Source organism: Bos taurus, chromosome 3 (genome assembly GCF_002263795.3).
Source record: "Bos taurus isolate L1 Dominette 01449 registration number 42190680 breed Hereford chromosome 3, ARS-UCD2.0, whole genome shotgun sequence".
NCBI classification, from domain to species: domain Eukaryota; kingdom Metazoa; phylum Chordata; class Mammalia; order Artiodactyla; family Bovidae; genus Bos; species Bos taurus.
The window spans coordinates 117,175,639-117,193,878 of NC_037330.1; the positions used below are offsets into that span (position 1 = coordinate 117,175,639).

The 18,240-nt window shown below is 45.2% G+C and overlaps 1 protein-coding gene across 48 annotated transcripts in view; it reads left to right on the forward strand.

The window, feature by feature from the left end:
- LRRFIP1 (LRR binding FLII interacting protein 1) overlaps positions 1-18,240 on the forward strand; it is a 161,489-nt gene that overhangs the window by 101,560 nt on the left and 41,689 nt on the right. For 8 of the 48 annotated variants that reach the window (NM_001102308.2, XM_005205009.5, XM_005205011.5 and 5 more), the window contains exons 5-6: positions 84-128; positions 748-798. The exons of 7 other annotated variants lie outside the window; for them this stretch is intronic. In NM_001102308.2, coding sequence (NP_001095778.2) covers positions 84-128; positions 748-798 — 96 coding nt within the window. Of the gene's footprint in view, positions 1-83; positions 129-747; positions 799-3,871; positions 3,911-7,538; positions 7,599-10,608; positions 10,672-13,434; positions 13,513-14,872; positions 14,918-16,063; positions 16,130-18,240 lie in introns of all 48 variants that reach the window. 33 more of the 48 variants (XM_005205022.5, XM_005205023.5, XM_005204993.5 and 30 more) reach the window with 15 other exon arrangements.

Sequence of the window (18,240 nt, forward strand, 5' to 3'; positions counted from 1 at the left end):
GTATTGAGACGCGGTTGGACGGTCTTAGGGCTTCTCCTGTCTGCCTCTAACCTTTCTGTGCTGTCTCCTCATTGCTTTGGTAGGAAGACAGTGAACGCTACTCTCACAGATCCAGAAGAAACACGTCGGTTAGTACTGTCTTCCTCTGTTACCTCGGCGTTTCGGCTGAAGTCTGCTTGGCTATTCTAGTGGCTGAAATAACATTAATTATCTCTCTATCCGCCCACCTATCTATAAGTATATATATCTGTCTACAGATCTGTGTCTATATCTATATCTAAGAAATTAACACTGATACGATTACCGATACAAAGACTGTGAACTCAGCTTTTAGTACTTTGACTTGACTTTGGTGAGAGGAAACTTTGAAAATTTCCTCAGTATTTATGAATGTTTTAACGAGTATTAATATGTTCATTACAGTTTTAGTGCTTTCTTTGCTGTTGAATACTCATGAATAATTTGCAGTCGTGTGCATGAAGCTATATATTTGTACATAACCAGCGAAGTGAACAACACCACTTTAATGAAGTTAATGTAAAACCATGTTATCCAGAAACAGTCCTGTGATACTTTGCACAAACAGAGCCCTTTTGGGGAGCACACAGGTTCATGGGCACTGAGATTCTCAGAGGGGCCTGACCTGCCCCCGGCCGTGTGTCAGGTCAGCTGCTCTCCTCTGAGAGCTGGGCGTCTCATGTCTGTTACCATATCTCCTCACGGTTGTTTCCATCTTTCTTTCACTAGGCGTCTGATGAAGATGAGCGCATGTCAGTGGGTAGCCGCGGAAGCCTGAGGGTCAGTAACCAGGATGGTTGGGTTTGCATGGTACAGTCTGTGTCCGTGGTCCGTGCCCTCCCACCCCTGCGTTCAAAGTCCTCGTTCATTGTCAAGATGCTTATTTAACATCTGTCCAACGTTGGGATGTTTCTTTGTGATGCAGAGAGTTGATTGATGCGTTGTGTCTTTCTCCCCAACGTGGAAGTTATCGTTTTTTCATGTTGGGTCCACGTCACCAAACTGCCCCATTTAGATCGGGTCGTCTCGTTGCTAGTATGATGAGAGGAGCATGAAGACACATTCTGTCCTTACAGAAGTGCAGGCTCCCATCCAGTTGGAATCTCAGTGAAGTAACTACAAGTTAAAGTAGCTGTTATGCAGTGATGCTTTGCATGGCTCCTTGAAAGCTGCTGTGGGCTGCCTGGTAAAAAGTTGGAGCACGTTGAATCTATCCAGCCCGGGGCCTTCGGCAGCCTTCCCTTTCATCAACTGTAATGAAATCTCTGCATCACGGACAGCTTGATGGTTGATAAACAGAAATACACATCCTTCCTTAAACATTCCAAAAATCTTAATTATACTTGAAAACATGGTGTGCTTTGGGAAGTTACGTAGAGAATATGTGTTTGGCTTATTGGTTCTTCAACTCAATGAGTTAAACTCAGCATGTCATTGACATTTGTTGATGTTCAGTTGCTCATTCGTGCCCGACTCTTTGCGACCCCATAGGCTGCAGCACGCCAGGCTTCCCTGTCCTTCACCATCTCCTAGAATTTGCTCTGACACGGAGTCAGTGTCATTTGCCACTGGGTTAAAGCTGCATCTCCCTGGTAATAATTCAGTCTCAACACAGCCTCTCATTTTACTGAAGGGCTGTATGGAGCAGAAGGCTCACTTTTAATCACTGTGACGACTAAGTTGTGATATCACTCCTAGCCTTCTTATATTCCCACTAAATGTGCATTTAATTCGGCTGTTTATAACAGAAAACTACAAAGGTGATCACAGTTCGCCTTTCTTATCCCCAAGTTCTGCATGATCCAACCAACCAGAGATTAAAAATAGTCAAGGAGAAAAATTTCCAGAGAGTTATAAAAAAGCAAAGCTTGAATTTGCCGCACCGGCAACTATTTACATAGCATTTGACATTGTATTTACAACTATTCACATAGCAAAGAGTCAGACATGACTTTGTGACTTTGCGTCTGAACGACAGCAACACAGCATTTACATTGTGTTGGGTGTTGTAGGGACTCTAGAGATGACTGAATGTATACAGGAGGGTGTGCATGGGTTATGTGCAAAAGCCAGGCAATTTTGAACTAGGAACTGGAGCATGTGCAGATGCTGGTGTCTGTGGGGGTCCTGGAACTGACCACCGCCCCCCGACAGATGCTGAAGGACGGCTGTATATTGTTGCTCTGGTGTTAGCAGTGGTCATTGTCCTTAAAGTGCCAAAAGCAGATACATGGTGACCTTGCCAGAAAGTTACAGTTTAAAAGTGAAGTCAAAGAGCTTCCTTTCTATTTGAAACTTTCTCCTTAGCCACCTACTTGTAAATTCCTCATCTGTCCTGTGACATGATTCATCCAAGAGGAAGTAAGATTCATGTAACGCAAACAGTATCAGTGTAGAACTCAGTTTATAGACTCTGTAGTCAAGGGACAGAAATCACAGCTGTTGAGCAGACCCAGGAGGAGATCAGGTCCTTAAAACCAAGTGAAGAGGATACTTTTTCAAGGAGGAGGAGGGTGAGCATGTGAGCACAGGACTCACATGACCGTTAGCCTCCACACCATGAGGAGGTCCACAAGGGAGCTTTTGATGGAAATAGAGCAAAACCTGATTATTTGGGGGCTCAAATCTCTCTATCAAAACAGCGTTTTCCATCTATGATACTCCTTGAACTTGTATTCAAGATTTTTTATGTACTTGCATTTTTCTGGGAAAATAATCAGTTCACTTTAAGATTCTCAGAGGGTTTCCTGGCCCCCTTAAAACTATTGTACTATTCGTTACTGTTTGGCTGTTTACAGCATTTATTTCATTTTTAAGGATTTTAACCAGAAATGAGCTAAGCTTTTATGCTGGATACCTGTCTCTGCCAAGATATCAAGTGTGTTTGTTTTAGGATATAAAATTTTAGAGGACCTCCACAGTTAGGACACTGAATAAGAGAGGGGAGAAAGTGGAAAGTTGGTGGTGGGTGGTGTTTGTCGTTAGCCGGGGGGTATGTTCCCGTAATGCTCTTGATCTAAAGGAATAGCTTAAAGATTTTAAAGATAAAAACCACAGACCTTGAGAACCTGGATCCTGGGAATAAGAGTGAAACTTTTTTATTTTTATCAATATAGAAAAAGCCCAGAGCAATTGAGGAGGCTGCTCAGAGCCAGGGCTTTGTGACAGCATCACCCCTCAAGCCCCTCCGGGGCCCAGAAGCTCTGGTCTCTCCAGGTTGGTGGGCGAGCAAGGCTCCCCACTGCCCCCTGAGGGCAGCTCATCTCAGTCCATCTCTGGGTAGGACCAATTTCTGCTGTTTTACATATTTTAATATTTGAAAATCTTTATAGTTTGCAAAGTTCAAAAACCATATCTTTTATCTCCTGACTTTCTCAAAACACAGGCCGTCTTCATTCCATTCACAGTGATGATAAGCCCTTAAAAATGGAAGAAATTTTTTTTTCTAGTGTTTGTATGGACATCCTCAGAAAATCTGGATTTAGATATCAGAAGTCTAAGTTTTCTTTATTTAAAAATTGATAGTGATGCATCTACTGACGCTCTGTCTAATGTAAATGGCGGGCACTAGGTAGGGGAGGAAGCAGGATTGTTCAAACTGCTTCAGATTTCATGAATTACAGCAACGTCTGCCATGGAGGTTTTATTCAACGTTAATGCATTTTATGGCAGCTGCCCTGCTGCTGTAACTGCGTTTGTAAATGCACATGAGATCCTAGAAGTCATGAAGAAAATTAATTTTAAGATTTTCAAGATTGCTTTGTTTTATGTTTCTGTTATATTGTGCTTAGCTTTTACCTGATTGTGGGCAACTCTCTTCTGTTGTTTTTCTCTTCCATCCTTCCTCCGACAGTCGCAGCCTGACTTGGAGTACGGGGGCCCCTACGCCTGGGTGAGATGTGCTCTGATCCGAATAGTGTGGCCTGGCAGATAATAACCTGTGGTGTGTCCACTAATATTGTGGGTGCTTGTCTAAAAAGCCAAGTTCATCTTTGTGCGAAGAGACACACGTGCCCCCCTCCAGTCCTTTCCTGGAGACTGAGGCCAGAGGGCAGGCGTGCCCGCAGCTGTGCTTCCGAGAGCCTCCTTGCAGCTCTGCCCCTCCTCCGGTGTCTAGAGTCCAGGTGTGGACGCTTGACCGTCTCCCTCACCGGGCAGCCTGTGAGCACCGCTGTTTGCCAGGCTCTGGGGTAACAGCCGTGGGCACCAGATGGAAGAGACGGGGTCTTCTTGCAGGAAACCCCAAATCAGATCAAGAATTCCCAAGCCTCTACATTTCCTGTAACAGATTAAATTTAAAGTCATTTTATCTAATGAAAAATTTATTATTTCCTAATCTGTATCCTTTCAAATTAAATGTCCCAGATGGCTCTTTGGCCAGAGAGTGCTCTTTGAGAAAGACCCCAAATCCAGTAACAAAATAAAGCCTTTAAATTCAGCATTTCCCTTCTGACATCTGTCTAGAAGAGTTTCTGCAGCTTATGCTTTCTGTAAACCTATACATTTAAATTACACTCAAGGTAGAAAAATGTAATCTCACCAGCATTAATCACACTCAGCATTAAAGTGACTCAGCACTGAAATTATATTGGATTATACACTTCTCTGCTTGAAGGATTTTTTTCCCAAAAGGATTTTGTGCTTCATTCATCCCATTGTGCTGAAAAATTATTTAGCAAACTACCATTTTTAAAACACATGTTTACCCTTAAGGTGATAACAGGGCACAGCACAGCTCATCTGCACAGACATTTGTCCCCAGAGCCTCCCCGTGGAGCGGCTCTTCTCCACTTCAAAGACAACTGAGTGCATCGAGTGCCCTTCAGAGCTTTTATTTTGCCTTTCGTTATTTGTTTCCCATCTCTGATGCCCTTGAAGGTGCTCTATCTTCTGACTTGGTAGAAACAAATGGTCAAGTATCGGCCTGGAATGCAGGCGACCCTGGTTCAATCCTTAGGTTGGGAAGATCCCCTGGAGAAGGGACTGGCTACCCACTCCAATATTCTTTGCCTGGGAAATCCCATGGACAGAGGAGCCTGGCGGGCTACCGTCCATGGGATCAAAGAGTCAGACATGAATAACCAACTAAACACACATATACATTAATTTTAAAAAAACTATTTAATAACAGTTGCCTTTTGCATGGTCATGTGTGGAATTGGTTGATACTTTGACAGCACTGCATGTTATTAGATGACTAATTAGAAGTTCCATTAGACTCATTGGTTTTGATGGGGCATCTATTTTTGTATCTTGCTCGTCCTTTTCCAGAAAATGCAGATTGGTAAATGTCTCTTTACTCTGTTCTCTCTTAAGAGCAGTGCTTCCCAATGTTACTGTATGAAGGATTCACCCGAACTTGTTAAGATGCATATTCCCAGGCCTCTGGGGATTCCGATGTCTGAGGGGCGACCAGGATGCAGGGGGTCTGTGCAGTGAAGAGAGCTGAAAAAAATTTCTGTAGAGCAAAGCTAGGTGAACACATGCCTCCTGTGGGCTTTTCGTTCTAATGTCGTGACAGTTAATTTTCAACTCTCCTTATTATCCTCTTATGCCACTAAAAATGGTCCCACCAACCTGAATTCAACACAGAAAAACTACCCAAGCGGAGAAAGGTGGTGTTTTTGCTAAGAAGGTCAGAGAGATTCTTTCTAGAGATGTTGTCAGTGAGATCTCTGTGTGGAGGCTATGTTGTAGGAATACATTCTCTGCGACAGAATTTCATTACGACAGAGAAGTGTGGATATTCATTCCGCAAAGCTTTCCAAAGAAGGGTTTTTCCCGCATGTTCATGGAAGGCCAGAGTAGACAGGGACAACTGGAGGAGTGCCTTTGCCCTCTCAGCCCCCACCCGCCCTCTGCTTCTTGCTGCAGGCTAGACTGGAGACAGAGAAGAGGAAAGGAAAAATTCACCTAAAGCAGTATGTATGTTACAAGCAATAATGGACAGCCAGAGGGTTTATATATGCAGTGTGTTTTCTTCCTTATTTATTAGCAAAGTAAAGGTCACCTAAAATTGATTGATGCTAGCCTTCAATATTATATTAATTTTTTTCCAGAAACTAGTTTCTAAACAGATATCAAAGGAATAAGATTGAGATCTGAAATGTAAAGTCCTTGACATTTAAGATTATTTCCAATAATCTCATCAGGCAAGAGAAAAAAAGGAGGCTGAATAAAATGTCTGCCAACCTCCAAAGATTTTTTATTATCAAATTTATTTCAGAAATGTTTTAATGTACTCATAGTTTTAAATTTTACTTTTGAAGGATTTCTACATACTCCTTCTCATTCAGAAACCTCATATTGACTTGCTTTTGAGTTGTAACACAAGTAAATACATAGTTTTATAGTCAAGGTTTCCTGACCCTGGCTTTATAATGTCTGGAAATCCGTGTATTTATCGTCCATCAGCATCACAGCTGCAGAGTATGTCTGCCTACCCCCACCCTTCCAACAAGGAAACATATCCTGGTCCTTCCTCTGTGCTGGGCGCGTCCCCATCTGGGCAGCACATCCTTCACAGTCAGCCCTGATCTAATCACTCGTTTTAATCAGATTTAATCCCCACAAGGGCCTTGTAAAGTATTTATGACTCCGCACGTTTTCACAGCCACAGCGGTGGAAGTTCCAGTGGATGAAGTAACTTGCTTTAGGCCACATGACGGAGCTTCTGCTTGGAGTCTGGACTCACGTGTGACCCTGCATGTCCTTCCACTTTTAGCCGCTATGCCTCCTTTTTCCGACTCGAGAGCTGGCTGTGTCCCTGACACCTGACAGTTCTCATCCTGAAGCAGCAGAAATTTCCTTATAGGTGAATGAGAGCAGGTGTAGAAGCCCAAGCAAACTTTGACAAGGACTTGGGAGGAAAAGGGAGACAGACACACTCTTAATCATTCTCTCTTTTTTTTCCTGGAGAACAAATTATGAAATACGTCCTCAGATTTCACTTTGAAAAAGTAGGAAAACTGGATGAATGAAAGCCTCATATTATAGATTAGATTTTCCATGATGAACGTTTGCATTTAATTACGAATTGATTAGACCGCTGTCTTTGAATCTTCTGAACACAGCTTCATAATGAGCTGTGGTTTTAAGGGTGTCATGGCGAACCAAGAGCTGAAAACTAGTTGACTCAGATGGAGGCATTAGCCTGCTTGGCTGGCATTCAGGCTTCTCAAAGGCTGGGATTCGCGCAGTACCACCACAAAACTGGAACGCAAGTGCGACTCACTCCACGAAGACGTGGCACTGCTTCCATCCCTGAGTGAGTGCCTTGTAGGCTCCAGTGATACTAAGAGGACAGCTTTGACTCCCGGACAGGGCTGGCTTCTCCTGAGCTACAGCTCAGAAGCATGGAGCCAGTGGGGCGCCTGCTGGGACACGTGCTCTGCTGGGCATGTCCATCCACTCCACTCCAAGAGCTCAGTCTGCGCCTGGCTAATTCTTCTTGCCAACCTGTCCCTGTCTCTTCGTTTGTGTACTGATACCAGCTTCTCTCCTTTTCTTCCTTGACACAGACAAATGGGTATGATGGAGACTTATATGGATCACAGTCCCTGAGTAGAAGATCTGGCAGGGTTCGTATAGTAAATGTACATGACGCACAACTCAAACAGGTTGCTGCAAAGCCTTTTTAAAAAGTCTGCTAGATTTAGCTTCTTTGGTTCTTTTCTGTGTCATATAGTCCTCTTGTGTGTGTGTGCATGACAGAATGAAAGCTAACGTTTTTCAACTGGCTAATGGTCTTTGTCTTCTAACATTCTAAATGTTAGTTTAAGAGATCAATACTGAAAGGAATCTCTTAGGTACTAAAAGGTTGAATTAAATATTAGCTCTCTCTTTATTTTATTGCCCTGGGTATATGTATATGATGTGCATATGACTATATCCAGCTCTCAAATACACTTAAATTCGACATTTTCACAGTTCTCCACATTGATCCTTTGTAATTTCAAAGACACATGTACTAGAGCCTGTGTTTTGCTAAACATTGCTGCTTGCAGTGTTCACAGCTTTGGGGTGGGAAGCAGGACAGAAGCAGAGAAGGGCTGTACATGAGGAGAGAGGCCTTGGGATTGGTCAAGGAGACCATTGGGAATTCAGGTGCTTGAACTGGGCACATTTGAATTTAGTTTTCCGGATCTGCTGCACATCTCTTATACATTAAATTATCTAAAATCTTCCTGTTCTTCTTGACTTCATTTATTTTCTTGTTCAGTTCAGTTCAGTCACACAGTCGTGTCCAACTCTTTGTGACCCCATGGACCACAGCACGCTAGGCCTCCCTGTCCATCACCAACTCCCAGAGTTTACTCAAATTCATGTCCATTGAGTCAGTGATGCCATCCAACCATCTCATCCTCTGTCGTCCCCTTCTTCTCCCGCCTTCAATCTTTCCCAGCATCAGGGTCTTTTCAAATGAGTCAGCTCTTCGCATCAGGTGGCCAAAGTATTGGAGGTTCAACTTTAACGTCAGTCCTTCCAATGAACGCTCAGGACTGGCCTCCTTTAGGGTGGACTGGGTGGATCTCCTTGCAGTCCAAGGGGCTTTTGGGGCTTCCCAGGTGACACTAGTGGTAAAGAACCCACCTGCCAATACAGGAGGCTAAGAGACTCCTGTTCAATCCCTGGGTCAGGAAGACCCCCTGGAGGAGGGCATGGCAACACACTTCAGTATTCTTGCCTGGAGAATCCTATATACAGAGGAGCCTGGTGGGCTACGGTCCATAGGGTCACAAAGAGTTGGACACGAAAAGTGAATTAACAGCAAGAAATTTTACTAGTTGTGTAAAATAGTATTTTTAAAATTTATCTTAGTTATATTTTATTAAGAAATATTATATGTACTTTTAAAAATATTTTCAAGTTCCAAAGGAGAAACTCAACACTCTCTTAGCTTTCTGAAACTAGCCGATCAGGTTTTACTGCCTTATCCCTATAAGGATTGCATCCACTTCTGTTTCATCTAGTTTTTCTCATTCCAAGCTAAAAGATCCTCCCACTTTAAAGGCCCTGTCTTCCCCTTTATGTTGCTTTTTGCACTGACAGCTTTTGGACTTTCTCGAGCTCTGTTTTCCTTTTCAGTAATAATACAGCACTCAGGAGACAGAAGCAGTTGCAGCCATTCTGTTCTCTTGGGATGCTGACAACTTTGCTTCCTGTGCTCAGCATCCCTACAGGCTGTCTACTGCTGACATCACAGGACGGGGACTCTGATGGCCCCCGACTGCTTGTCGGGGCTAAATTGACTAGTTAGTAACTTACCACCCTAGATGCGTTATTCCACTATGTTGATCACAAAGATTCATAGTTTAGAGTGGAAGTTACTTAAGAAGTTCCTTAGTCCAACTTCTACCCAGGATTACATTCTTCTCTAGAACGTCCCAAACGTGTAGTTGGCAGCGTTTGTGCCTGTACAGGTGGCATCAAGCTCTGTATTGCTTATATCCACATATTTTAATCTTTGATTTTTATATTGAAACAATAAAAGTGTGCCTTGTGCTTTCATGATTAAGTAATGCCTCTAGAAATTAGATAGAAAAGAACTTGACTATCAAACTGTTCACTGAAGAGCAAAATTGAATATAAAATCGATTTAATAAACAATCAGGAAATAGAATGACCCAAGTACCGAATAGCCTACATCTAAGTGGCATCTTGGGCTCCCAGGTGGCACTAGTGGTAAAGAACCCACCTGCCATGCAGGAGATGTGAGAAACCTGGGTTCAGTCCCTGGGTCGGGAAGATCCCCTGGAGGAGGGCACGGCAACCCACTCCGGTATTCTTGCCTGGAGAATCCCATGGACAGAGGAGCCTGGCGGGCTACAGTCTGTGGGGTCACCAAGAGTCTGACATGCCAGAAGCAACCAAGCCTGCGTGCATTGTAACGGCCACACACACCACCTCCCCAGCCACAATCTTGGTGGGATCCTCTCTTTATAAGGTGTGTGTTGAGACCCCACAGGGCGACGGCAGGGCCCAGCCTTCTGTGGATGGTTCTCAGCTGCAAGAGGGTGCCGCTTCCCTCAGGCTCCACTCGCCTCCCTCCAAAGCCTCCCTGGAGCTTTAGAGCTGAGCTGTAGCCCTCGGATGTGCTGAGCTGAGCAAAGGGTGAAAACTGTGCAATAAGTGGAATTTCAGTTACCGACAAAGAGGTGCATTGGTTTGGCCAAAAAGTTCGTACGTCTGACAGAAAAACCCAAGTGAACTTTTTGGCCAACCCAGTAACACGGGAAGTCTAGACTAAGAGGTTATAGACAGTCCACCATGAGATTTAGTTAGTAGTTACAAATAATAATAAACAGGTACGCTGAAATATAAAGAGTGAAACCCTAATGATAATAGTTAAATCACGTGATGCCACCGAGACATAAACAAAGCTTTGCTTTGTAAAACAAAGCTCAGGCCCCTAATGGTTAAAGGGTTCTGCTGTCGTGGAGCATGTCAGTTCTCTCGCTGCCTGTCAGTCCGGGAGTACTAACACTGGTCTGGCTGTGTGATTGCATAGTCGCCTCTTAACCGAGACTGGTGGTGCTTTGCAGGAGTGAGAAAGGGCTCATCACTTACACTGTCTTCTTTGCCGCTCAGAATTCGAGCTACAGCGGTGACGGCCGATTCTCCACTCTGTCATCATCCAGAGAGGACACCTTGGTTGGTTTTCCCTTAAATCTTTCCTGTCCTCGCTGCAGAAACTGTAGGTTTTGTAGCATGTGGTCTTGTACGTGTAAACTCAGCTCTCTTTCTCTTTTAATGTCTGTTCTATGAAGTTTCATTTGGATAACTGTTAAGGTCCATTTAGGAGCAGTAATTAACATGATATATTTAATTCAGATTTACCCCACTATCTTGCCTTTGATTTCAGATTCGAAAGTTGGAATACACATTGTGATGTCAGGCGAGGTACAGTGAAAGAAAATAGGTGGATATTTAGTAGTTAGAATTAATCAAAGGGGAAAGAGAGAAGAAGCCTTGAAATTCTTTCCTTGAGGGTTCTTGAAAGCAGACTGACCTTGCAGGGTAAATGCACACATGGAGTAATTTTACAGGAACAGACTAGACTTGAAATGAAAATCCAATCCAAATGTCTACACAGGAGCATTCCTTCACATACTTTAAGGACACAATCAACCTTGATAGGCACATATTTCTCAATTATTGAAGAGCCCTAATGAGCAAGGCTCGTTTATCCTAGGTAAGGCTTGTGTTCACTCAGCAAACACTAGGGAACTAGTTTAAGTGGGGCAGTCACAGCGACAAGCAGGCGAGTTAGGTCCTCTGGAAGCATTTACTTCTAGAACAGAGGACAGATCCCTGTATGTGATACACTGGAGCAGAAACTAATTTTGCCAGGAAGTGTCATAATACAAGGATGTCAACTGACTCTTAAAGAATACATGGGGAGGGGAAATAAATAGAAACTAACTTGGCAGAGCCACAGCATTCTAACCATGGTCCTCACCCTGTCCTCAGCCCCCTTCCGCTTTGTGTTCCTGCTGTGAGGGAGGCAGGGGCTCCAGCTCCTCCATCACCCCATCAGCTTGCCCACTTCCCAGCCCCCCACTGCTGCCCCCCAGCCCCCTCTAATGATGAATATCCATCCTTTCCTTCCCCGAGGAGGTGAATTCCGACTGAGTACAGGATCAGCTGTCAATACCCAAGGACTGGTGGGGTTTGACACCATGAATTTTTTGTGTATTGGGGGCATTTCTTAATTCAGTGGGAGATTTTGCTGCCAAAAAGAGCACTTTGTCATTCAGAAAACTTAACTTCCTCCACACTTTCCAAGCTTAAATACTTTCTGTAAAATAGAAGACAATGAGAGAAATCTAATACTCAGATGTGATTTGGTCATCAAAGTTCAGCATATATCTGACTCCTTTAAACTCAGTTGAAATAACCCACATCCAAAGTACTAAGGGCGAAAGTAGAGCTGTCCAAAAGTAAATTAATTAAATAAAAGGTTTACTCATATAAGGGGCTTCCCTGGCGGCTCAGATGGTAAAGAATCTGCCTGCAGTGGGGGAAACCCGGGTTCAAACTCTGGGTCAGGAAGATCTTCTAGAGAAGGAAATGGAAACCCACTCCAGTATGCTTGCCTAGAGAATTTCATGGACAAAGGAGCCTGGTGGGCTAAAGTCCATGAGATCACAAAGAGTTGGACACGACTGAGCGACTAACACACTTACTCATATAAAAAGTAGAGCTGGCCCATTCAAAACCCGAAACATCAGAACTTCCCGAAGGACGTGTGTCCCTACCATGCAGCTGCCTGAGATCACGTTTTACTCAGCATCCTCGGAGGCTTGCTGGTAATTCCTGTGCTCCGCAGCTGCCATAGCTGTTCCTGCAAACACACTGGCTGGTTTGCTTTGATTTCACTCTAACGATGGGAAGGAATCATGCGGCGCACAGTACTGTCTTCAGTCCTGTAGTGCTGTCTTCCTTTCTGAAGACCCTCTCTTGCCTTAGACTTGCCAGAAGCAAGCCCTGGACGTGGCCGTGCAGTGTCAGGTGGAGGCCTTGGGCTCTTTCTGTGACCCAGAGGGGCTGACAGGGTGGCTTCCACGAAGGGCACTCTCTCAACCTCTGGAACAGGTTTTCGGATTCATGTTAAATGTTAAAAACCTTCTACCTGCCCATCCCAGGATTCCACTCGCTTGTCCTTCAGGTCATTCTAGGGTAGTTTCTTCAAGGCACACAGATGACAGGCTCCAGTTATGGGATCCTCAAGGCCCAGTGGAATATCCTAGGGACCATCAGACTGTTTCAACAGCATCACTTCATCCCCTTCAAGCACTGCCCTGGGTTTGTACCGTCAGGAAAATACTGCTGATGTGGGGATCAGAAACCGCTGGCACCCTCGTCAAGGATCCTTCCTTTTGGATAGAACGCTTTGGATAGAAACTATTCATCTATCTAGTAATATTCCCCAGAAATGCTGTATAGACTGCTGGCCTCAGAACTGTACCACTGAGTCAGTCATGTCTTCTGTGAGTCCTGAGCACGTGGAGCATGTCCATACCTAACCAAGGACTCCAAGCTGCAGATCGTCACCAACTGGCTGCATAGAACAGAGATTACTGTCTCTGTAAACTCCTGACTTTGAGTTTTTCCCACCAAATGTTAAATATTAGAGTTTGCATCAAAAAGACCTTCAGAGCCCCTAGGGCCTAGCTGTCGGCTCAGAGCGATGAGCTCTGCCTTTGCCTGGGCATAGACTCCGAAGTCCTGACTTGGTCCCGTGGCACAGCTCTGTCACCTCACTGAACTGTCTCTGTGCTCTCCCCTCTCTCTCGCTTGCATGTCCTTTCCTGATGTTGCGGAAGCCGGTTTTCTGTGCCTTGATGATGCCTTTGAGATGGAATGAAGCTGTAAGCTTTTTCCCCACCTCCAGCCCGTTTTCTCTGATTCCAGGGACTTTCCTGCTCAGACCTTGGGCTTCGCCATCGTGGCCTGGCTCCCAAACCCCTGTCTGCCCAGAATGGAAACCGGGTCTGTTCTGCTTTTTACCTCACTCTTCCCTCTTCTCCCTTCTGTTAACTTTAATTCTGAGTGAATGGACATGGACGCTTCAACCTCTTCGTGTGACATCCGAGGAGCCAAGCTTAATAGTGTGTTTCCACTGGCCTAACTGCTGAAGACTTTTCTCAAACCATTTAAAACATTATCAAAAATAATTTAAGACCTTACTTTTTTTTTTAAAGAAGCTTAGGAAAAAGGAGGATCTACTGAATGTATGTTTTCAAGAGCTCTAGTCCAAAAAATTGGTCTCTTGGGTCTCTCCTCCTTTTCCCGCAATTGTTCCCCATTTAGGGTTTCCTTTGTTTTTTTAAAAAAAACATTTTTCTCTTGTAAATGTGTCCAGGAAGCAATTTGGAAGGTTTCTGTGCATAATTGGACTCCTCCGTCCCGGATAGTGGGGAGAGCAGCCTTATTTCTCTGGCTGGCTCCCGGCCGTGTTTCCTGTTTGTACAAGGCCGGCCGAGATCGTTTTCAGCCCCAGGTACAGGAGGCCGGTGCTCTGGGAGGAAGTCGGAGTCAGGGCCCTAGGAATGGATCACGTCACGGAGGTTGAGCTGCCCTGTCCTCGCATTGCCGTGTTCCCTGAGTGATTGCTCCCCGGTCCTGCACATCCCCTAACCCACCGCTGGCCCCGAGCCTCGGGCTCTCCTGGTCCTCTCTGCCTGCAAACGGGTCAGCATGCTCTTCTGAGCCGAGGCTCAGGCCACACCAGCACACCGCCTGTGTGTCCCAGCGCACCCCGCGGACTTTGTCTCTGCTGCGGGTGTGGGCTCCCCTGTGACAAGGACGTGCCCCCACCCCAGCCCCGGAGCAGCTGAGAGCTTCCCAGCTCCTTCTGTATCTTGGAGACCGTCACTCGGATCCTCCAACACAAAGAAGCAGGTTCCTCCCGCCACACCGCTCCTCCTCTGGGGACGTCTGTGTATCAAACGCCCCGACGTGCTTTCTTCCCCTGGGACTCTGGGTTGCGGGGTTGGGGCTCTTGTGGGTGCCGTTGACCTTGTCACCATTCTGTCTCCTTCCCCGACCCTTTCTTCCAGGAATGCCTGAAAAGAAGTGACGAGAAAATAGCCATAGTTTCAAAGGTTCTGCGGGAAGTTTACTATTTTTAAAGCCAGAAATCCTCTCCTATTTATTTTCCTTGTAAATGTGGATTTCCCTCTGTCAGATTTACTGAAAGCAGGGTACCTCCTGGGACTCTCTTCCTTCTGACGGTTGTACAGTCGCTTGGCTGTGATGATCACTGGAAGCATCGTGACGACCTTGTCAGTATTATCTGTTGCTGTTTTTTCAAGGGTTTAAAAACCTGCCATTTGCTTTCATCCTCCAGCCCTCCTACCTGTACAGCGCTGCCCGGCCGGCGGGGAGTAACCTGGTGCGTGTTTCCCCCACCCCGGCCCTTCTGCCGCCCCCTTGGCCTCTCCCAGACCCCACCCAGTCCCGCTTAAGCGCCCCCGCCCCGCTGACTCTGCGCCCCTGCGCCCTCACCGCGCATGCGCACCCCTCTCGCGCCGAGCGCCTGCTCCGAGTGCCTCAGACTGACCTGTTTGCCTCCCTTCCGAGGGAGACTCACCCCTTTACTCGGAGCTTTACACGGAGCCCCCACTGTCCAGATCTGGGATTTATTTCTCTTAACAGGTGGCAATAGCTGGGGAAGACACGTGTCTGCATAGGATGGTTAGGCATGAAAAAATCATTAGCAACGTTTACTTAATCAGTGGGCAAAAACAAAGCTCTTTATTCCTTTGGTAGCCTTAACAGATATGAATCCATTATTCTGCATTACTTTGGGAAATTTTCAGTTTTAAATACAAGGTATTAATACCCTGCAGGAAACTTAAGTATTAAAGTAGCTATATTCTTCTTACTAATAACTTTCTGAATCACCATCCGATTGCACATTTATGAATTAGATATATAACTGGCCCAGCAAACCCACTGTGTCTTCCGGGGAAAATGGGGGAAATTAAAGTGCCATTTATCCTATTGTAAACTCCTGTTTGCCCTCAGTGATTAATTACATAGGATTTTCAAGTTGATGAAATGTTCTGTCCTTTAGTTAGCACTTCTTAAAGAATGATAAAATGTTGAGCTCTAATCACCATGCTGTTTTTATTCCAAAGTCATTTCATATTGGAGTAACTTTCTGAGGGTCAAGTATGAGGATGCCTTGACAAAATTCAGCATATTTGAACTATCTGCTCATTTTAAGTCTGTATTAACAACTTTTTACTTAGCAAGGAATATTTTTTAGAATCCGATTTAAAGGATCTGTTGGAAATTCTATTGCATACCGGTTGACAGCACCTGAAACTCCCCTCTCCCAGATTTCCGCATGACCCTGTTTTGCTGCACTGTCCTTGCCTGTGGAAGCGGTTTTGAGCCTTTGCTGCAGCTCTGCCGCCGTGATGTTTTCAGGACGTGTTCCCAGCATGTCACTCTCCTCTAGCTTACGCTTCAGTGTCTCCCGGGTGCCGATGGAGAGGAGGCACCCCGTCCTCACAGTGTGTTTCCGTCACAGGCGTCTGCGTCCGACGAGAGCAGTCTCGGTGGGGCTCGGCGGGGCAGCGCCTGCGGTTCTCAGGCTGTAAGGCACTTTCTGTGTTTCCCGAGCTTTCTGCTGCATGACCCAGGGGTGACTCACTCTGCACAGCTCCAGTCCTGGGAGATAACTAACCAGAATTGTAGGGAGGAAGCACTATCTCATCCCAGTTTTCCATGCTAGTGAGGGTCATGGATAACATGAGTCATGTAGCCTTTAGTGGCTGGTTTCACGTCCTCAGTCAGTCATTTCAGTCAGTCACGTCCGACTCTTGGTGACCCCACCCCATGGACTGTAGCACACCAGGCTTCCCTGTCCATCACCAACGTCTGGCGTCCTCACTCATCAATTTATGTTAATGTCCTCATTCATCAATGTGTGTTGACGTCAAGGGGAGAAAGACTGACCTTCATTGAGTTGCATCCGCTCTTTCCCTGCAACAAAGCTGGAGTGATCTTACAATAATAAAAAACGGCAAAAGGGAATTCAGCAGGCCACAAAATATTCTCACCTCTCGATAGTCAAGGAAGATGAACAAATTTAAGGACTCGGAATATTACACATATGGAATCTCCTTATTTTATTGTCCTTTCACCTCTTCAAAGGATTTGAAGTGATGGGCTTTCTCGATAAAGGTGTGGAGAGTGGAGTGGAGTCGCTCAGTCGTGTCCGACTCTTTGCGACCCCATGGACTGTAGCCTACCAGGCTCCTCTGGCCATGGGATTTTCCAGGCAATAGTACTGGAGTGGGTTGCCATTTCCCTCTCCAGGGGGATCTTCCCGACCCAGGGATCAAACCTGGGTCTCCCACATTGTAGACAGATGCTTTACCATCTGAGCCACCAGCTTAAAGGTGGAGTAGTTGTATAAGAAATACTTGTTGTGTGGAAAAGATGAGTGAATGAGTGAAGGATAAAGGTAGACAAAATGGAAAAATGAGACCAGTCCATGGAAGTGAGGAAGCTGGTGGCCTGTCCTGAGACCGGTTGAAACTGAGCATGAGCCCCAACTCAGCCCTCCCCAGGGGCAAAAGTTTCTGCCTCCCGGGTCTCCTCCACAAATCCTGGAAAGATGTGTTCAAGCCTCACGTGAAATATGATGGCATAGGAAATACTTGAAAGTACTCTTATAATTTTGCTTTGGGAAGTAATTGACTACTTAATTAGGGGCTTCCCTGGTAGCTCAGACGGTAAAGAATCTGCCTGCAAAGCAGGAGACTCAGGTTCGATCCCTGGGTTGGAAAGATCCCCAGGAGAAAGAAATGGTAACCCACTCCAGTATTCTTGCCTGGAGAATTCCATGGACAGAGGAGCCTGACAGGCTACAGTCCATGGGATCACAAAAGAGTTCGACACAACTGAGTGACTAACACTTTCACTACTTAATTGATTGGCTAAACAATCCAACTTTATAATTTATTATATTTCTCCAATCATCTTGAATATTCAGGAATTCCTGTGAAGAAACCAGCATAACTTACAGTTTTCTTCAGAATGTAATTTTTATAAATATTAAATCTAATAGAGATAGCATGGGTTTTTAAAATTTTTTATCGGAGTATAGAAATCCCGTGGACTGAGGAGCCTGGTGGGCTACAGTCCATGGGGCGGGTTGGGGCGGCGGGGGGGGGGGGGCGCGGTCACAAAAGGGTCGGACATGACTTAGCAACTAAACACCAGCAACATAGTTGATTTACAATGTTGGGATAGTTTCAGGGGTATAGCAAAAAGATTCTAATACACACACACACACACACACACACACACACACACACTTGTACACTCTTTTGTAGATTCTTTTCCCATACAGTTTGTTACAGAGTATTGAGTAGAGTTCCCTGTGCTCTACAGGAGGTCCGTATCAGTTTTCTGTCTTATATTTAGTCGTGTGTGTGTGTCAGTCCCATGCAGCAGGAGTTTTTGCTGACATCTAATTAAACACTTGCATTGGACACTTTTATACTGCATAACATTTTGAGGCAGTGGAGTACACTATACTAAGTCTTTCCCCCAGTTCTTAAATATTTTTGTAGGCCCTTAAAAAGCTCACAAACTACACATGCTGGATAAAATAGCTCTGGCCTATCTGACAGATAAAATGCAACTAAATGCTTTTCTTTCATCCGTAAGAGACAGCAGCATCCTAACTCTTTAAGA